Raw genomic sequence first — 20,925 nt, 5'->3', positions numbered from 1 at the left:
GCAGTGCTGGCAGGATGTGGTGTGTGGCCTGTGTAGAAACACACAGGTGTTAAATACAGATATGAGTGTGAATCAAAGCAGCAGAACAAGGAAATATCACCACGTCTCTTGTTGTCTCTCCCTCTCTCTGTCTCTCTCTCTGCCCTTCTGCTCCCTGCTTTTCTTTCTGTCAGGTTTAACGTTCGTCTGACGAAGCGTCTGCGGGCTCTGAGTGCAGGCAGCCGGTCAGAGAAGCCCCGCCCAGCCCTGAACAGGGCGGAGTCAGTTCCTGGGAAGCCTCTTTTACTGCGACTGGTAGGGACACTGAACTAAACACCTTTTAAAAACACTGTACACACTGATACTGTAAAAAAACAACAAACCTCACTACTCGAACGGCTGGCGTTTACTTTCCAGATAATTTGTTACATTTCATTCAACATAGAAATACAATGTACATCTCACACGGAAATGTCAAAACCCAATTAGGACTTCAACTAATGATTATTTTCAGTTATCGGTTAGTTTTATGATCAATCGTTTAGTCTACAGAATGTAAAAAAAAAAAAGAAGATAAATGCTCGTTTGAGGTATTAAACTTTGGACCCAATCTGAAGCAGACCCGTGGAAAACCTCTCCAAAGCTGATGTTAGACCTGACCCAAAGACGAGGTCCTAAATGCGCTCCAGAAAATACAGAGCCTAATAGAGAGAGACAGAGTATTCTGTAATTTGGGTCGGCGGTCAGGTCGAGTGGGTCTGCGAGAGACCGAGCCGAAGGTCAAATTACTGATTTTGTCCAACAAACAGTCCAAAGATATTTAATTTACAATGATTGAAAACTGAGAAAAGCAGCAAATCCTCACATCTGAGTGTGAAAAGTTATTCTTGACCTTGGAAACAATAATTTGACAAAAAGCAAAAGTTACAGACAACAAAACAAGACAGAAACAAGCATTTTAGCATGTTAGCATTGTAACATGTAGCATGTAACATTTAGCTTGTGCTGTTACTATGGTAACCCAAAGTGAATCCCCCTGACTATTAAACACTCACCTGTAGCAGGTTTCACAGAGCACGCAGGTCGTGGTCAGTTTAGATTCCCAGCAGCTGCAGTAGTTTAGATTTGTGACAACTTAATAAAATATATAATATAATCTACTTCTCTGCCGTCCACCTGTTCGCCAGTCTTTTACCAAAATATAGCTAAATACACTGATTGCATTTCAGTCCGCTTACACAGGTGTTAACGAGCACCAGTGACTTATGGGATGTGGAGTTTGGAGGGTTGTTTTGACGCCATTTTGGGAAAGCCGTGGGTGGGTGGAGTTCAGGTGGGGTGAGACTGACACACCAGTAACTCAAGCAAACATCCTCCTGTAAGAGCCATAATATCTTCTTCATCCTACAATCAAAAGCTAACATTTGATTACCGTGTATTTTACACTCGGTATGTTTAATTTTGACTTCTCTCATTTAGGCCAACAACAAATAAATAAAGGAGGAATTTGTTCCCCTCCAGAACTGTATTCCTGGCGGAGTAGAGAGTCTTGGTCGTGGTGTGAAATAAAATGTACAGACAATATAATTGAACAGTTAATTTAATAAATAAAATGTTAAAAAACCTAAAGTTTGAGACTTAAGTCTGGGAACTTGGACTCATGACCTCGTTATTTCTAAAATCCCAGCTATGGCCCTGACTAGAGAAGCTGAAAGTAGCTACTAAAACTGTCTTTATCAGGAGGTTTTTATTGACTTTAATTCAGTTAGAGGTTCTTGTAGCCAGCCTCTAGCGGCCATTAGAGGAACTGCGTCGTCAGATTTCTTTCTCAGTTTTTCCCAGACAGTCTCCTCAGTGAGGGCAGGTTTCAGTGCTGGAAAGTACATTTACTTAAGTACAATTTTAAGGTTACTTTATACTTCTACTACACTACATTTCAGAGGGAAATATTTTACTTTTTACTCCACTACATTTGTTTGACAGCTGTGGTTACTCACTTACCTTCCAGATTAAGATTTTACATAAAAACACATGATACTCTTATAAAATACAACACATTATAAAAGATAAGCCAGTGGTTTCCGACCTTGGTGACCTCTCACAATAAAGCAGTGTGTCGTTGTGGCTCCTCGTCACGTTTCAGATGTCTCTGAGTTGTTAGCAGCTCCACCAAAAAGAGATTCTCCCTCTAAACGTCTCACATGCTTTCATTTAAATAACTGTTTGAGGCGCAAAGAGGTCAAATGATCCAATATTTCACAAAACTGCAAAGATTGATATAAATGTATTTATTAGAACTTTGTTTTTCCTTCTTTCCTCTCCCATTAATCATCTCACGACCCCTCAGAAATATCTAGTGACACTTTTTGAGGGGCCCGGCCCCTAGGTTGGGAATTACCTAATAAAGTAGTTAAAACTAGCTCCACCTCGAGCAGCTACAACATTAAAATGCTGCTCTAACATCGATGCATCCGTATTAATAATGTAATTTATTAGATCACTTACAAGGGCCAGTTTTCTGCAGAACAAGTACTTTTACTTTCGATGCTTTAAGTATGTTTAGCTGATAATACTTCTGTACTTTTACTTAAGTAGGATTTTATTCATTTATTCAGACTTTTAAGAAGCAAACCTTTTAGCAAGCTGGATCCTCAAGTATTAAAATAATGAAGGGTGAACTCGCCTGTGTCTGTCCTCACGTCTCCCTGCAGCCTCGGGATCTGTGGAGCGCCGGTCGGCGTGAGAAGGAGGGAAAGGAGAAGGCAGCGGCGGCAGAAGAGGAGGAGGAGGAGGAGGACATGGAGGGAGGAGGGGAGGAGGAAGACGATGACGGCGGGGAGGAGGATCCTGCTGTTGCCATGACAGCCAGGATGGAGCGTCGGGCGGCACGGAGAGCGAGGAGGGCGTCTGCGCCCGCCTTGACCACCTCTACGCCCACAACCACGTTCAAACCCGCCCCCTCCCAGTGGAGCGTGGAGGAAGTAACTGCCTTCATCCACACACTGCCAGGTAAACTTTAACTAGTCTACACAAGAGTGGACATTAAACAAATAGCTCACACGTGGAACTGGCAGCGTCTGATAAAACTGTTTTATATAAACACTCGAGTGTCTTAATCGTCAGCAGATGACAGGAGGGGGGGGGGCTCGTGCACAGCTTCTCCATCACCCCTCATCCAATTAAGTGTTTCGCAAAACGCTGCAACGAACCGCCGGGTGAGGCAACGTGCATACTTTTAACCACCAACTGTCAGCGTGAGTGAGATCACTGTGAAACATCTGGAAGAACAACAAAACGCAGTGAAACTTCGGGTGTCATTCTCAAAACTCAAATCTGCAAATACCTGCAAGTTCACGTCAGAAACAAAGACGACTGAACTGTGAACATTGTAGAAAGTTTTTGGAGGCTTCTTAGTTTAATAACAACCATTAGTGTATTTTAATAATCCATTTTTAAAAAATGACATTTATTTAATAAATCCCAAGTTTAGAATGGCGTATATAAAGCTTTAAAAGCAACCAGTTCAAAGCTCCTCCAAACCGAGTCCCCGTCCCCGTGCTCTCAGCCAGCTTGGCCATAGAAGGACTCAAGTGAGCATGCTCCATGGGCACAAAGATGCGAAAGCTCCATGGGAGACTGAAAAACGCTTTTTTCTGCCCAGTGAGCAACTTTCATAGGAATGAATGAGGTGCCATCTTGGAATGTGGTTCTTGCTCCAAGCTGAGAAATGCAGCCCTCTTTTGGACGATCCCACAATCCACTGTGCGCCAGTCGATTTGTGAAATGCAGCATTCAGGCAACAAAGACAGGAAATATAATTTAAGCTTCATATTTACCAGGTATTTGTGTTCAGATGGTTATTTTATTACTAGGCCTCACTACTGTTTATGTGGTACCTGAATGTCAAGTAAAGTTGGCAACAAATGCCTGGTCAGATTCAGAGTCTTGTTTACGTCTTTAATCATCTGATTTAATTTTAGACTGTATTTTATTTTAGACAAAGTTCTTGTGTTTGGACAAACATTTAACATCTTTGGCTTCATTTTGTAAAATTAAAAAAAGGATTTGTAGTAAAACGTGTTTATATTCCTCAAAGTAAGTTTTGTTTTGGTGTCGGTACCCAAATTCAGGTATTTTATATTTCAAATAATACTCAGCCCTGTCAGTCGCTGGTAACTGTATCACATAAACTGGATCAATGAAAAGTTCCCTCGAGGGGTAAAATAAAAATGGAAACCAGGTGTTTCTGATCTTGTTAGCAGTTATTATTGTTATGTTGAAACAGGAAAGGGCTTGATCGTGACCATGACCAAAAGACGTTTGGTTTGCAGTAGACAAGGCATCCATCTTGACACACATTTTACAAACAACACAGACAAACATGATAAAAGTACTGAAGGCTCTAATAATCAGGACTTAAAAAGAGAAAAATAACAATAAAAAACACATAAATAACCACTAGACTACGACTTGGAACAAAGCTATTTTTATACCGCTTTGTTCTACACCTTGGGACTGTAAACCTCCGTCCAGAAGGAAGAGGCTGAAGTTGGGTTAAGTTGTGACTCACCAATAAGAAAATGGATAGATGTTTTCAAAGAACTCTGCTTAAACCCTGTCCTTGTCTTTGTGTTGTTGTGTTTCAGGCTGCAGCGACGTGGCGGAGGCTTTCCGGCTGCAGGAGATCGACGGCCAGGCTCTGCTGCTGCTGACCGAGGACCACCTGATGACCAGCATGAACATCAAACTGGGGCCGGCTCTCAAGATCTGCGCTCACATCAACTCCCTGAAAAACCAGTGAGGGGGAAAAGCAGACAGACGCAGAGGGAAAAGAGAAAGTCAGGGCGTGATGTCGAAGGAAAACAGGCAATAAAGAGAAATGGAGGAAGTTAATGAAGAGAAAGGAGCGTTTTTGTGGTTACGAAAAACAAAAGCTGACACCAAGGATTACAGAACAGAGTCACAAAAAGAGATTCGTGGTTATGAGATTATAAATCGAGGTGTGGCCTTAGGAGACGGGAACAGAGGAGGTTTGCAGAAGCATGGAGATACCAGAGTCCAGAAGAAATTTCATCCGTTTTGGGAACCTCTGACTGTAGCAGGAGACTGATTTTTGTAACTTTGTGTACATTTTACATGCCGCTGGAGAGTGTAAATTTGAAGCTATTTCATGAAGGATTTTGAACATTTAATATATAAAATTTGTCTATTTAGTTTTTTTAGAACGTGACGTCATTGACAAATCTATCCAGTAGCTAACATAACCGGTGTGTGTAAAAAAAAAAAAAAAGTAAAAAAAGTAAAATAATAATGATACGTAGACTTTGTAAGTGATTAATGAAAGTTTAATGTTTTCTATCACTATTCTGGACAAAAACATGTCTGTGGATTAAAAAAAAGTCACTATCAGGGTAGAGACTGGTGTCTTTAATCGTCACATTTTTATGGTATCCTGCTTGAAATTATTTAATAAATGAATAATTAATCAACGATTGGTTTATCTTATTGTTTGAAATGAAATGAGGAGGTCTGAAGGTGTTTTTACATGAGGATGGCGGATGAAGTCACCAGCAGAGTGCCACAGTGAGCAAGGTGAGTGAGAATTATGTATTTTATAAACCAAACTGATTTGAAATTCATATCACATAAGTTCCTTCTGGATGCTTTTCCAGATCCAAAACCTCAAATCTGGACTGGATATTCCAGGTCAGTCTGTGTCTGCTGCTTTTCTGATGGATTTAGGTTTTTGTTTTTCTGTCTGAGCCTGTCAGTCTCTCCATATCTGGTTTAGGTTAGGATGTCACATGCGCTCTGATTGGCTTAAAGTTTGGACTGAAGAGTATGGTTTTCACCACACCCTAGGATAAATCTTATTCTAGGCATTTGTCTCCGGATCAGCTCGGCGCGCACGGATTACTTTTTAATTTGTACTTTTTTTTTTAAAGGATTCTGATCTAAAATACTCATTTCAATCATATTTGGAACAATATCTTAATTGTTATAAGCGAGGACTGCAGAGATCCATCGGAGTACTACAGATCAACGTTTCATCTTTTAGAAACTGAGCAGAGAAGGACACAAATACAACTGTGAACTTCTGCGTTTTGAATCCTTGAAAATAGTTTTCAGCCTCTGGAACAATAAACAAGACTTTAAGATTCATACATGCAACTGCAGAGAGACAAAGAAAAGATATTTAAACACTGATCTGTTTTTAAAAAATCCCGCATTTTTAAGACTTTATTTTTTGTGTCGGAGTGCGTAAAAACGCGCGGGGGCTCTATGGCGCACATGTGTAGGAAGATCACCGGCAGCGCGGCGAGCTGTGCGGGCTGGGTCGGGATCATCGTCGCCACGGCCACCAACGACTGGGTCCGGACCTGCGAATACACGGTGGCCACCTGCGTCCGCATGGACGAGCTGGGCTCCCGGGGACTCTGGGCAGAGTGCGTCATCTCCCCGGCGCTTTATCACTGCGTGGCCCTGAACCAGATCCTCACCCTGCCCGGTGAGAGGGAGGGAGGGAGGGAGGGAGTCTAATGCTTTTATCACATATAACAACTGACTGTACAGTTTAAAAATACAAATACCTGCTACATAGATTTTGTCCTTTTCTGGAAAAGTAAATGCTTCAAACACACAAATGGTTTTGACCTTTAATCTCTCATTTTTGCACCAAAAAGCCAGAAACTGCCTCCAACATCAACAAGCGAAGAGACAGCATGCAGTCACAGACAAAGAACCTGAAAAAGGATTTGAAATGTAAAATAGTGTTATAGTCTCAAACAATATTGGAAGAGTTTTTGTCTCTTTTAGTCTTTGGCTCCTAACACTGCACGTGTGTGTGCGCGCGCATTCCTGATTGTAAATGTCTATCTGAGAGAGCGTGCCAGAGGTGAGCAAACACATGCTCCAGTTATGAAACCTCTCTCTCTCTCTCTCTCTCTCAGCACACGTCCAGACGTCTCGCGCTCTGATGATCTGCGCATGTCTGCTCGGTCTCCCTGCGATGCTGCTGGTACTCACGTCGATGCCCTGCATCAGGCTGCAGAATGACAGCTCCGCCATCAAGCTGCTCCGCGCCCGGGTGGGAGGCGTCCTCTTCATCCTCATGGGTGAGGACACACACACACACACACACACACACACACACACACACACACACACACACACACACACACACACATCCTTGCACTTCTATCCTTGTGAGGACCTTCATTGACATAATGCATTCCCTAGCACCTAACCCTAACCATAGCCTAATTCTAACCTAACCCTTAAAGCCAAGTCTTAACGTTCAAACAGCCCTTTGGAGTTGTGAGGACCGGCCAAAGTACACAAGCACACACACACACACACACACACACACACACACACACACAGACACACATGCCTGCTGACAGGTGCAAACTAGGAAAACATGGCAACAAATGTATGAATGGTCCAGTGGTCCAATTCAGTGTTTTTTGCCAAATATTGGAATGATATCAGTTGGAGCTTTCTAATTAATACTTTTAGTATTGACTCTGTTAGGGGCTTGGGTGCCTTGCTCAAGGGCAGCTCTGCAGTGCCCATGAGGTGGACCGGCCACCCTCCAGTTCCCAAGTCAGCTATGTTTAGGTTTTAGGAGACAGTTTTAGTTTTAGAGGACAGCAGTTTTGGGATGTACAGGACTTTCCCTGCTGTTGTAGGAGGAAGGATGGATGGAAGGAGGGTCAGGGTCTGTCAGACCAGGCCTCATCCTGACCGGGTTCATCTGTCAGACTGGCCTGCTTCCTGTGGGATGAGACAGGTAGTTCCTGTCGACAGCCTCAGGGACGGGCAGCCAGATGGACACAAACACTGTACAGAAACTCATACTCATGCAAAGAGTGCTTTAAATAGCGAAGTCAAGTCCAGATGTAACTTCAGACCAAAGAACGTTTAAAATTTTCCCTTATTTTTTCACTTTCGTCTTTAGAAATGACCGTCTCCTCTATGATTCCTTCATCTAAACGTCTTTTCCAGGTGTGTGTGGCATCATATCGACTGTCTGGTTCCCCATCGGCACTCACCAAAAAGAGGGTCTGATGTCGTTTGGCTTCTCTCTGTACGCCGGCTGGGTCGGCTCCGCTCTCTGTCTCGTGGGCGGCTCCATGATCTTGTGCTGCTATGGCACCGACCCCGGGGCCCCGAGCAGGGAAAACAGCTTCTACTACTCCAGACAGCGGGCCACGGCCATGCCGCTGGACCCCCCCGCCAACCACGCCAAGAGCGCACAAGTGTGAAGATGTGGTTCTCTGTCCCCCATTTTACAGACTGTAGATTATCATAATCAAGTCTGTGCATATCTCTGTTTTTACATTTAGCAACTTTGAGAATGAGTTATAATACTGAGCATGTCGGGGTTTAGTGCCTTCACAGGGCAGTCAGGAGCCATACACAGTTACAGAAACGTCCTCTGAGGCAGAAATAATCTCATCAGTTGAATTAAACATATCGTTTATAGTTTTTCTGACAAAACTATTGTTAGGTCAGATATTATATTGCCGCCTTACAAAACAAAATCATATCATCAGTCAGACATTTTGCGCTGAATTCCAATCACATGAATTGAATCAAAGAAGTACAACTGTTTGCCTCGAGTTCAACAAACTTCACCAACCTTTGTTGACTAATTAAATAAGATTAACAGAATTTACCTTAGAAGGAGCGCTCACAAAATGGAGTCCAATATGGAGGAAATGAATGCTGTTTCATTGAGTTGCAGTGTTAGCGCCCTGTGGGTTTTGCAGTCAGTCATGATACGGACTAAATGGTGTAACTGTGTTCTTAAATGGGCTTTTTTTAGGTGGTGAACTAACTCAACAGCACACGAGCTACTAACGTAGCTAGGTACAGTTCTTTGTTTTTACATGATTTGAAAATAGCAAACTGTTGCTTGCATGTATTGATGAGCTCCTGTCATTTCAGAACTTGTTACTTTAATTTTAATGATTATTCTACTTTAAATAGCATGAACACATTTCAGTTATATTACCTGAAGTACAGAGAATTAATTAGATATTACCTGCTTTCATTTAATCCCTCACACATAGGTTGTTTTATGCACCAATAACTGTATAACTTTTTGCAAATTTAGACTCTTTGTATTAAGTGTATAATCAATATGTATCAACTGCGTGCTTGTATTGTAAGATTTCTGGCTGGTGCTACAAATAATAAAAGTTTCTAAATAATTAAGAGTCTCAGAATAAATAATTTCACTCAAAAAGAGAAATTTATTCCTGCAACACAGAAAAATACAACGCCCATTCTCATTTACACACATTAACACAATTTATTGCTGCAGACACTAAATATAGCAAACACTCTTTCACTGGAAACACCATTCACTCAAACAAGCAAAACAAAAGTAAGTTTCAGGGCTTCAGAAAGCCACAAGAAAGACATTCAGAGATCACAGGAAACAGTCACAGTAAGTAGAGAAGACATTTTTGTATTGAAATCATCTAACATGTGAGCTGGGTCAGTTATTCCACAGGTTTGTTCTTGAGACTGAAGGTCAATGGAGAAAATTTGAGTTTAAACTTAACATTTTTATTCTGGTGACAGAAGTTGTCTGATTGGTTAAGATAAACCTCAGTGGGCAGAACCAAATAACTTTCATACTGAGTTGAATAAAGATACCGAGTTCGATCCAGTAGTTTGTTTAATCACATTTCTCCTTCATAATAGAACTGCACGGTGCATAATTAGGCTTTTTACGCATCTGTGCCCAGAGGATCATTGACTTATAATCCGTCCATAAGTGGACATTCAGATCTAGAACAACCCTGCATTAAAACAACGCAAGGTGGCTGCATTGTGAGACGATGAAATAAGATCCAGGAAGTCCAGTTTGAGTAAAAGATCTGTGAATTTAAAGGCTTATCGGATGCCAAAACACCACACAGAGGTTTGTAGTAAAAGACGAAAGTTATATTATATCTGTTGTTGCAATAATTGTGAGGTAAACAGAGGACAGGGATTATGTCGGACTGAACGCAGCCTTTTATGGGTAGCCCTTGATTCAAAGTGTGGTGTTTAAAAATTTGGAGGAACAGAAGAAGCTCTAAATGTTCCATTTTCCAGAGGGAAGTTTTGTATTGTAACACCACTGTGTCTCACACGAACATGCGAATTGAGGCTGAAGGTAAGAAGCAGGACGCAGCACAGCTGTTGGCGCAGACTCACTGTTACCGTTGGGTTGTTGATGTGTGAAAAAAGGTGCGTACAGACACCAGCTTTACCACCAGATTCACTGAAGCTTCTGCAGCTGCTGCGGCCCTTATTCAGTGAAACATCTGTGATGTCCGTCGTATCCACTCCCCTACCTCCGCTAATGATATCCATACCAGGTTTTAACACCGAGCAGACAAAGGCAGGGGCTCACTGGTAAATATTAAAATAAAATGTTGTGATATGAGTTTGCTTGTCTTGGAGATGATTTGATTTAGTGTCTCATGTAGAAGGCACTTTTAAAGTTTTCTTCATTCTGTCATAATTTCAGATCTTTTCAGTTTGGAGGAACAGAAAACGTCCTCGAATCAGTCCTCTTCTTCACCCACATCAAAGCCATGATTGGTCCTTCCCCTGGACCTGCTGCCTCTGCTCGTGTACTGGCCTCCTGGTCCAGACTGGTATCCATGCTGTTCACCATTATCCTCATACTGGCTCTGATGCTGCTCTCCATCTTGGTCGTCATACTGGCTCTCCTGCTGGTACTGGTTATGCTGCTGGTAGTCGTGTCCCCTCTCCTCCGGGGCAGACCAGCCCTGGTAGGGCCTCTCGTCCTGTTCCTGCGGGTGAATGTTGTCGTCGGGGGAGAAGGTGTCGTCGAGGTGGTCATCGTAGCGCTGGTAGGAGCTGGCGTGTGCCTGCTGCTCCCGGGCGTTCAGCTCCAGCGTGCTGTGCCACACTCCATAACAACCGTAGATCAACAAACCTGAGGACGGACAGACGTAACTATTAACTCAGACTACAAAACCTCAGAGAGTAGGACAGCCGGTAGAGACGTCAGGCTGAGAAACTGTCCAGTTGGGGAGTTTTATCAACCTTCATGATTTCCAGAAGGTGGGAAACGCTTCACTCACTTCATCATCAACTGCAGATCTACCTGAGAACAAGGTCTGGATGTTCTCTCTGCTGTACCTCAATAAAATGATAGAGGAAGATCCGTAATATATGATATTTTCTACTTTCTGTTTCTAGTTTACATTTTCCGTAATCGTTCCTCAATACACACAATGTGTAAATAGGCTTTTTAACATTTAGCCACGTTAACGTCGGTCGAATGATCAGTCCAGCACTTTGGTCCAGAATGAAATATCTCAATAACTATTGGATGGGCTGCATGACATTTTGTACAAACTTTCATGTTCCCCTCATGAATTGTAATAACTTTAATGATCCCTTCATCTAGCGCCATTGAAATTTTAATTTGTCCTTCGTGACCAAATACCTGCGAACTTCAGCCTCAGCTGTACTTTGTGTTTAGCGCCAATTAGCAAATGTTAGCATGCATTGATTAATACACTAAAGGAAGATGTTGAACATGGTGAACGTTATCTGCTAAACATCAGAATGTTAACATTGTCATTGTGAGCATGTTAGCTTTTAGCTCAAAGCACCACTATGCCTAAAAACAGCCTCGCAGAGCTGCTAGCATAGCTGTAGACCGGTTGGTTGGTCTATCACACTGTTTAGAATGAATGCAGCATTATGAGTCCCGGTGCTGTCCGTGCAAAAACCTACAGGAAGAACTACAAGGGTAGAGGAGCATGTATGATAGACACGAACTAAAAATAAGCACCGGTACAACTCTTGAGGAACTGAAACCATGTGCCAAAAGAAGATCTCTTCAATCTTAAATCCTCTTCTAAGTGGATTTGTCTTTTAAGGGTTGTATTATGATGTACTTTCTCATCTTTTAGGCCCGTTCACATGGGAGAAGCAAACTTTGTAAATTAGACCAAATAATCCCAGAAATCCTGAATCTAAACATGATGAATGAATCTGTCAGAATAATAATAATTAAATAAAAACGTCTTGCAGGAATGAGCAGAGGACTCGTCAGCTAAAAATATGAATTCAAAACTAAATTTACTAATTAAACCTAACTGGTCTGACCATGCACAAAAAACATGTAACAGTGGCTGAGAGAGTAACATGCTGCTGCAGCATAATGACATATTCGGCACACAACAATGTGTTGTATTTTATTACATTACGGTTCAAACTGGACCACTATTATCACATAATTTACTCCTGATAATTATATATTAGATTATATATCCTGATCATTTATTACTGATAATTTTATCATAATTTTCTATCTTGAAAAATCCTTGCTCTGTGGTGGTAATTTCTTAAATGACAAAATTTCCCTGAGTAAATTAAAGTCAGCGAGAAACTATATTAAAGCTAGAAATAAATACACATAAATAAATTCGTACAAACAGAAAATACTTGTTTCTAATTGGCTTGGCAGATGTCTATTAAAGAAAGTACTGTTCAACAGTTTAACCACAATTATAATTACTGTATATTAAAATGCAGGTTACCATAGCAACACTACCTGATGCTTCATGTTACTAGTTAACTCTCACCAGTCAAACTAACCTACCCATGGGTTAAACTGACCACAAAAACACTTTAACAGATGATGAACAAATCGCAGCCTCTGTGCCATGTTATAATAGTTATAATGCACTCTGAGGTTCCAATATAGAAAATAACAGACTTGGAGTTGCCTCCTCCTAATCAATTATTTTCTATATCAAGACGGCTTGTCATGCATTATTACTTATTTGTACTGCATTTGAAATCCATAATCAAGAATGTTTCATCTCACCTATGATGCACCAGATTGTGAACCTGGCCCAGGTGAGTGGAGACAGTTTAAGCATGAGGTAGCTGTTGACCAATATGGCCGCCGCAGGGACAAAGGGCACACAGGGCGCCATGTAGGGCAGTTTCCTCCCACTCATTGGCTGCTGTATAATCAGAATTAAAAGTTTCGCCAATGATCCCGCCATCAGCGTAGCCATGAGGCCTGAAAACACCGCCCCGGCACCTGTTCCCTCTTCAACGCCAAATATAACGGTGGACCAGAAGAGGAAGGACATGAGGAAGAGGAGGAGGGTGCATCGGGTCACCATGCGGCCGGTGGCGGGGGTGGGCCGGGCCGATGCATCGGGCATTCCCAGCCGCAGCTGCAGGGTGTAGTAATGACCTCCCAGAAGCCGTTTCAGCAATGAGGCATGGCCTGTGTGGAAATCAGAGTCGTCACCTTCTCCTTCAGTCCCGCCAGCGTGGTAGGACGACGATCCATCGCCGTCTGAGCCTCCGATCAGCATCTGGTCGTCTTTGGTGGGGACAGCCCCATTGTCCAGGTTCTTAAGGTCGGCGACGTCCTCCCCGGAGTCAAACTGGTGTGTGTCGGTCTGTTCGTCGGGCTGGTAGCGCAGTAAGAGAATACAGACACTGACCAGCGTGTAGGCCAGCAGGGTGCCGATGGACATCATCTCGATCAGGTCCCTGAGGCTCACCAGCAGAGCGAGGAGGGCCGCAAAGCTCCCTGACACCACACACGCCACCGTGGGAGTGTGTGTGAAGGCAGACACATGGGACAAGAACCTGCAGACACATTAATCAGTTAGCCATGAACAGAAACCCTCATCCTACTTGTGTGTGTGTTTGTGCCTCCTCACCTGAACAGCAGTCCGTCCCGGGCCATGGCGTAGATGACTCTGGGCATGGGGAACAACGAGCCCAACAGAGAGACGGTGAGTCCGGCTATGGAGCCCACAGCCACGGTGTATTTCCCCCACAGGAAGCCGTGCACTGCAAACATCTCCATGAGAGGAGCCGAGCCATCAATGAGGTTGTAGGGAACCATGAGAGTCAGGATCACACTCACCTGTAGAGAGGAAAGGCGGGCGGATAACCGTGTTTGTGTTCGGTTAAGAGATTTTGTTACTTATTTCCTTCATGTTACAAGCATACACATGCACAACACCGTACTGACCGACACGTAGGCAGTGAGGCAGGTGACCAGTGAGGCGGTGATGGCGTACGGGATAGAGGTGTTTGGGTTTTTCGCCTCCTCTCCTGTCGTTGCAATGATGTCGAAGCCAATGAAGGCGTAGAAGCAAGTCGCTGCACCTTGCATCACCTGATCGGCAACATGAGATCACATATTTCCTTTTGGTGATTGTATTTGATCAAATTATGTGTTATTATTTTACATCTGGACACCAAGGACTGTAAGACTGTGCCTTCATATTACCTTCCAGTCAGTTTTGGGATTTGAGACTAAAGAGACTAAAACATGTGCAACCAAAGTGGTTCAATATCTCATCTCACCCCTGACCAGCCGTAGGGCAGGAAATTGCCGCTCTCCCAGTTGCTGGCGGAGAGGAAGAAGAGTCCGGCGATGATCATGAAGACCCAGACCACCAGGTTGACTACATTGAGGACGTTGTTGAAGCCCACTGAGTTACGCACACCGAGAGCAATGATCACTGTGACCAGCAGGGCGATAAACAGGGCCAGCAGGTCAGGGTACGTGTCCTCACCCTTACCTGAGACAAACAGAGACACAGCAGCATTTCAATAATAATATTTCATCAACATGAGGAAGACAAAGTGTGTGTTCGTATGAGAAAAGATCAATATGACAGGAAGTTCAACTGTTAGACCTTGGTGTCAGGTATGTTCACAAGAAGCAACTACAAGTTGACATGCAGACTGTCCACTACTTTGGTCCAGACTGAAATATCTCAACAACTATATGATGGCTTACCATACAAGTTTGTACAGACATTCATATTCCCCAGAGGGTGAATCCTAATGACTTTGGTGTTCCCCTGAATTCTTCTCAGCACCACCATGACGGTTACATTGGTGGTTTTGAGTGAAATGTGTCAACAACTATCGGATGGATTGCCATGAAATTGGGTTCAGACATTCAAGTTCCCCCACAAGATGAACTGTAATCACTTTGGTGAAAAGTTATAGAGCAACGCCTCCTGAAATCTTGTTCGCTGACCTCCAGTGGTTTTACTTTTCACCTCGCTGCAGTGATGTAAAGGTGGACTCCAGGACGCCGTGACATCACTGTTGGGTGTGGTTACAGGCTCAACAGAGCACACTGTGGGTGTGATCATAGGTGAAACATGCTTGAAACATTTCACCAGAGAGAGAAGCAAAACACTGCTTTTCAGTCTGGTGTTAAATTACTCTTAAACTTTCCCTCTGACGCCATCAGCAGGTCAACGTTTTCATTTGTCCAATACTTTAGTTTATGACAAAAAAACCAGTAAAACTAATGACATTCCCATCAGTCTCAGCTGTATTTTGTGTTTAGTGCTAATTAGGTAAATGTTAGCATGCTAATACACTAAACCAGCATCATTATAAATGCTAAACATCAGCATGTTAGCATTGTCATTGTGAGCATACTGTTGTCATATTCTTGAATATATAACAAGATATAACTTTTCTCAAGCAATTAGAACTTTACTCTCCTAAAATTATGACTTTATTCTTGTTTTTTTGCAAAATATTTCAACTTTATAGTGAAAACATGGGATTCTTCCCCCCAAAAGTGGCCTTAATACTCCAAGTATATAAACTTAACTGTATCAAGCACTTGAGTGAGGAACGACAACTGTATTTAGTGCTAATGTGAGCAGGGCCATAGTCACATAAATCCTGACATGTTAGTAAATTACAGTCATTGTGTCATTGTCAGTCTTCTGGTTCCAGTCTGTAGTTTCCATTACAACAGCAGTTCTTTGCCTTTTCCCAAAGAAAATCGAGTAATTCTTCCCTTCAGACCAAAAACAAATGTTTTTTTCTAAATATGTGAAAACAGCAGCAACATCAGTTTGCTCTTAATGTGCTGAAAAATGACACACGTACTGATGGTACTGACCGAGTCCTCTGAGTGTACCCAGGTGTGTTATCATGTAGTTACTGATGCTGTGATTGGCCAGAGAGTCGAACATGCTGCTGAGAGCTGACGCCCCCGCCGCTGTGCCAATCAGATACTCCAGGATCAAGTTCCAGCCAATGAAAAATGCCACAAACTCCCCGACCGTCACGTAGCTGTAGGTGTAGGCAGAGCCGGTTGTCTTGGGGACGCGGACGCCAAACTCTGCGTAGCATACACCTTAAGAAAAAAATACAAAAATACACACATAAACAGTTCAATGATACAATAGGCGTCTTGTAAGTTGAGCTATTAGCTCTTTACATTGTCGGAGGTGTAAGTGGAAGAACAGAGACAGATAAACATCCCATTTAAGTTAAGGATTTGAGTGGTGGAAGAAGAAGAAGAACTCAAATCCTGAACTTAAGTAGAAGTATTAATACCACAGTGAAATACACCTTTACAAGTAAAAGTCCTGTATTCAAAGTTTTACTTAAGTAAAAGTACACTACATGGCCAAAACTATGTGGACACGTACCACGTACCAGGACCTCATTTCCCAAAAGCATCTTAAAAGATAAGGCAGGCGATTTCCTGTATTTTCCTGACCAAAACAATAATGAATCTATCCTACTAACAAGGATTGTGTGTGTATCAAAGCCTGATATATCTCATTCCTCTGAGCCTTGACTCAGTCCCACACACACCGTCCTGCTGCCCCAAATACTCACTAGAGCACCAAATGTGGATTCATCCGCCGCCGAAAATAGTCCCCAACAAATGCACTATTTCCTCCTGTTTGTTTGAATAATAAACAACAGTGAGCAGCTGTTTTAGGAAATTACTGAGCCTTTTTAAAAAATGAAACTATATATTTGTGAGCTGTATTTTTAATAATATTTACATCGTCAGTAGGAACGGGCTTCAGAGTAGGGAAGTCAGAAAGTATTGAGACTAACACATTGATGATTTTGGTCTTTTAATGGGATTTGTTGACTGAAAGAAAAATATAAAACAACACCAGACTTCAGATTACAGGGACTACAATCATCTGAGCCTTCAGATGTTTTTGGAAACGTACATCAAAGTTCCACTTCAGTACTCTCCACCTCTGGTTGAAAAATGTTCTATCGTGTCACCTCATGTTGTCTCACCTGACAGTATAGACGCCAACGCTGCAATAATAAATGACAGGATGACTCCAGGCCCAGCCATCGCCTTAGCAACCAGCCCGGCGACCACATACATCCCCGTGCCGACGCAGCTGCCCACCCCGAGCGACACCAGGTCCACGGTGGTCAGGACCTTGGCGAGCCCGGCTGCAGACCCTTCCCCGAGCTCGGTGAGGTCGTCAGAGCTCTGAGCCATGGAGCCCACAGGTTTGGTTCGCAGCAGGCGAGAATACATGTTGTACCAGGCGTCGCCCAAAGACACCCGGCCCAGCCACGCCGCCATCACCGCACCTGTTTATTACCTGTTTACGTGTGTGTGTTTGAGACTCCTTCTACCTTTTCTCTCTCACTCCCTCTATCATTCTTTCACACTCATCATGAGTCTCCTCCTCTTTCTTCTTTGTTAGGTTTGTTCTTCAAGAGCCTCAGATCCAAACGGATGGCAAAGACTCTGAAAAGCAGAGATGGAAGAAGTATTCAGATCGTTCACTTTAGTAAAAGTATCAACACAATAAAATAATTTTTCATTACAGTCCTTGACTTAAAATTTACAGAAGTAAAAGAACAGACGTAGCAACAGTAACTGCAGCAGTTACATAAGTGGACTAAAAACTACAAAATTTCCCTTTGACATGTAGTCATGTACAAGTATTAAGTAACATAAAACTGATAATATATTAACCATTGTTAAATTTTACAATGTCAGAGGGGAAACAGTTCTGAAACAGTATTTAAACCCTCACGTGTTGCTAAGATTCTCCCCTGAACCCAAGGACAACAAGAAAAGTACAGTAACGGTAAGTCATCATATTTCTGGTACAAATATTGAATGCAGTATACAATGTTTTGTCCAAGATCTATAAACAGTGTTTGGGAATAGGACTCATGCAAGTTCTGAAGCCTGATATGAAATTGATAGCCATTATTTTCAGCATTTTCATCTTCAAATTGATCAGTTTTAATGCCAAATATCACAAATATGTTGTAAGGCGAGGTGCTATATGGAGGTATGTGGACCCAAAAGCAGATGACAAAGAAGCGGTCTCAGGGTGAAGTAGCCGAATGACTACCGTGTTTATTGTTGGGTGGAATGCAGAGGTGAGCAGACAGGTAATGAGCAGACAAAATCCAAAATCCAAAACTGGTCCACAGGAGAACAAAGAATCCAAGATAAACTCACAGACAAGGGCTCGGCAAGGAACAACACCATGTGTACAACAATGATCCAGAACAAAGAAAAGACCCAGACTAAATACCCTAGGGGAGGTGAGACAACGAGACACAGGTGCCAACAATCAAGGGAGGACCAACAATCAAAACTGGAGGGAAAACACAGACAGGAAGTAAAAACACAAGACACACAAGGGAAGAAGAATACTACCAAAATAAAACAGGAAGTGATACACCTAAACTACCACAAAATATCCATTATAAATAACCAAATTACAAATATCTATATGTCCAATAGGCTTATTGCAATTCCGTCCAAGTTTTAAAACGTCGTCAGTGAACTGAGAGGAAATCTGTGGAATTGGGGGAAGCTGTTTGACGCTATAACAAAATAAGAGAACGTTTAACCTTTAACATGCATACATGTGTGGAATATGATCCAAATCTAAATGCAGAATTAGAACCAATTCAAGGTTAAGGGACTTTTTAATTTTTAGAAAGAGGGCCGTAGTCAACCCCCACCCCCCCAAAAAATGTTTGACTAGCAACTAAAGACAAAAAAAAAAATTTCTTTACGTTATATATATATATATATATATATATATATATATATATATATATATATATATATATATATAACAGTTAAATTAGATCTTTTGGTAACTTTATCTCCCTACTTCATGGTTCAAATGCTGCTTCAAAGCCCTATACACCACGCCAGAATATAATTCTGAAATATAAGAATACAAACTCTGAAGAATACCTGCCTTAAATAATTCACCATGTGTAATTTTTGTGTAATTGTAAAATATAAACATCTTCTCTGGTTGTTAATCCCCCAGGACATGTCCTCAGTAGAAAGTAGTATTTTTTCAATGCTTTGACTCCATTTTATTGGGGTTGGAGGCAGAAATCTCAAAACATGGACAAATAAAACCAAAACTTTCTGCATGGCTAGAAACCACAAGAGGTAAGATAAAAAAAATGTCGTGATGATTCCTTGATGCATTCTTTTAGAAAACCAGTGTATTGATTAATTATTCAGTAATTAAACAGTGCAATCAGTCAAACTCCATCATAACTGACTCACCAATATCTGATTGTTTTTTAATAAAAGGCCAATATCAGGCAGGTAAACCTGTCCCACCCTGAGGATGTGAGCCAGCAGGTGATGATGGGATACCATCAGCTGTTCTGCTCACTCACTAGAGCGAGACTCCCTCTCTGAAACATTAATGAAGACCAAGGATCTACTTTCACAACGGAAAGATTCGACTAAGGAAGCTAAAACTGAACCGTATACAGACTTGAAATTACTGCTTCACACTTTAATGAACACCTGAACTGAAATCAACCCCTGATCAACATCAACAGGTTGGATTTAAGAGAGTGAAGAGCACAGACAGTTTCCTACTTGTGGCATAAAAATGCTGATTAAAAACACCCAACATGCAGTTTAAAGATGCACACCTGAGCAGACAGGTAATACACTCACTCGCTGTGTGTTTTCCCGAGGAAGTGAGGGAGGCGTCTGGTTGAGTCCACGTCTTCTGCAGACCTGCAGGAAATGGTGACGAGAGAGGACGGCAGTGTGAATCATTCAGACCTGACACCATGTGATCAGGCTGATACATTATTCAACACCTGAGACTGAGCGGGCGTGTGTGTGTGTGTGTGTGTAGTATAATAGCTGCTGTGAAGGTGTGTGTGTGAGTTTGTGCTGCAGCTGCTATAAGCAACATTTCTCTACTCTTTGTATGCAGGGCTGGGAACTGACCAGGTGTGTGTGTGTGTGTGTGTGTGTGTGTGTGTGCTTGGGGACCAGGTGTGTAATGGAAAGTTATCTCAGTTTTCCAAATTTCTACCTGCATGAATGGACCATTAACAGAATAGTATGCATCAGTAGTATCATTTTAATTTTGTTTAGATCCCATTAAGTCTTGATTTTCTAATTAAATAGGATTTATTTTGCAGTTTTGTGGGATTATTCTTGCTGCCACTTTAGTAACTTTTTATTGCCATATGTATTTTACTATTATTAACTGTGTGTGTGTGTGTGTGTGTGTGCTTGGGGACCAGGTGTGTAATGGAAAGTTATCTCAGTTTTCCAAATTTCTACCTGCAGGAGTAGTTTCATCCCCTTTATAGGTTGACGTGAATCTTAATATGCAGCTCATATAAGTTTAAAAAAAAAACATAATGCTAACACTCAAGGTCCACTTACTAGCTTTTTTCTGGAGCTTTCAACCGTGTCTTCACGGTTGCTCAGTTGTCACTCTCAGGACCTCTGACAGAATAGTATGCATCAGTAGTATAGTAGTATAGTAAGTGTGCACATGGACATTACTGTTACAATTAAAAAAATAAAATGTATTTTTGCACCATAATTAAAACCTGACATCTGATATTTCAAAATCTATTTTAAGTTTATAATTAATAATTTTAGTTTTGTTTAGATCCCATTAAGTCTTGATTTTCTAATTAAATAGGATTTATTTTGCAGTTTTGTGGGATTATTCTTGCTGCCACTTTAGTAACTTTTTATTGCCATATGTATTTTACTATTATTAACTGTAACTGTGTGTGTGTGTGTGTGTGTGTGTGTGTGTGTGTGTGTGTGTGTGTAGACCAAGCACCATTTTGTTG

The 20,925-nt window shown here is 41.9% G+C and overlaps 3 protein-coding genes across 7 annotated transcripts in view; 2 read left to right on the top strand and 1 right to left on the bottom strand.

Annotated features, from left to right (window-relative positions):
- Positions 1–5,469, top strand: part of LOC122866427 (polyhomeotic-like protein 3) — a 28,740-nt gene extending 23,271 nt beyond the window's left edge. For all 3 annotated transcript variants that reach the window (XM_044176069.1, XM_044176070.1, XM_044176068.1), the window contains 3 exons: positions 174–294; positions 2,691–2,988; positions 4,626–5,469. In XM_044176069.1, coding sequence (XP_044032004.1) covers positions 174–294; positions 2,691–2,988; positions 4,626–4,780 — 574 coding nt within the window. In that variant the 3' untranslated portion in view covers positions 4,781–5,469. The remainder of the gene's footprint in view (positions 1–173; positions 295–2,690; positions 2,989–4,625) is intronic.
- Positions 5,470–5,854: 385 nt separating this feature from the next.
- On the top strand, positions 5,855–9,201 carry LOC122866428 (claudin-11-like). Its single transcript, XM_044176071.1, has 3 exons — positions 5,855–6,487; positions 6,930–7,094; positions 7,987–9,201. The coding sequence occupies exons 1-3, from the start codon at positions 6,262–6,264 to the stop codon at positions 8,244–8,246; spliced, it is 651 nt and encodes a 216-aa protein (XP_044032006.1). The 5' UTR covers positions 5,855–6,261; the 3' UTR covers positions 8,247–9,201.
- Positions 9,202–9,216: 15 nt separating this feature from the next.
- Positions 9,217–20,450, bottom strand: LOC122866426 (probable cationic amino acid transporter). 3 transcript variants are annotated; one of them, XM_044176067.1, is made up of 8 exons: positions 19,750–20,450; positions 17,092–17,560; positions 15,941–16,177; positions 14,368–14,585; positions 14,030–14,176; positions 13,713–13,921; positions 12,854–13,638; positions 9,217–10,945 (listed from the first exon to the last, which is right to left on the bottom strand). In XM_044176067.1, exons 2-8 carry the CDS (start codon positions 17,390–17,392, stop codon positions 10,548–10,550), a joined length of 2,295 nt encoding a protein of 764 aa, XP_044032002.1. In that variant the 5' UTR covers positions 17,393–17,560; positions 19,750–20,450; the 3' UTR covers positions 9,217–10,547. The 3 variants fall into 3 exon arrangements, with proteins under 3 accessions (XP_044032002.1, XP_044032000.1, XP_044032001.1); XM_044176065.1 differs by having other exon boundaries at positions 19,775–20,450; XM_044176066.1 differs by lacking the exon at positions 19,750–20,450 and adding an exon at positions 18,290–18,329.
- Positions 20,451–20,925: the final 475 nt, after the last annotated feature.

This window comes from Siniperca chuatsi, linkage group LG19, assembly GCF_020085105.1.
Source record: "Siniperca chuatsi isolate FFG_IHB_CAS linkage group LG19, ASM2008510v1, whole genome shotgun sequence".
In the NCBI taxonomy this organism is placed as follows: Eukaryota; Metazoa; Chordata; class Actinopteri; order Centrarchiformes; family Sinipercidae; genus Siniperca; species Siniperca chuatsi.
Note: the sequence above shows the minus strand (reverse complement) of the source record. Positions and strands in the feature narration are given on the sequence as shown.

Coding starts and splice junctions, on each gene's coding strand:
- LOC122866426 (XM_044176067.1), bottom strand. CDS start 17,392: ATGGCGGCGTGGCTGGGCCGGGTGTCTTTGGGCGACGCCTGGTACAAC. Junction 13,922..14,029: donor GCCTCACTGCCTACGTGTCG/GTCAGTACGGTG, acceptor TCCTCTCTACAG/GTGAGTGTGATCCTGACTCT. Junction 10,946..12,853: donor CACAATCTGGTGCATCATAG/GTGAGATGAAAC, acceptor GTCCGTCCTCAG/GTTTGTTGATCTACGGTTGT.
- LOC122866428 (XM_044176071.1), top strand. CDS start 6,262: ATGGCGCACATGTGTAGGAAGATCACCGGCAGCGCGGCGAGCTGTGCG. Junction 6,488..6,929: donor CCAGATCCTCACCCTGCCCG/GTGAGAGGGAGG, acceptor TCTCTCTCTCAG/CACACGTCCAGACGTCTCGC. Junction 7,095..7,986: donor CGTCCTCTTCATCCTCATGG/GTGAGGACACAC, acceptor CGTCTTTTCCAG/GTGTGTGTGGCATCATATCG.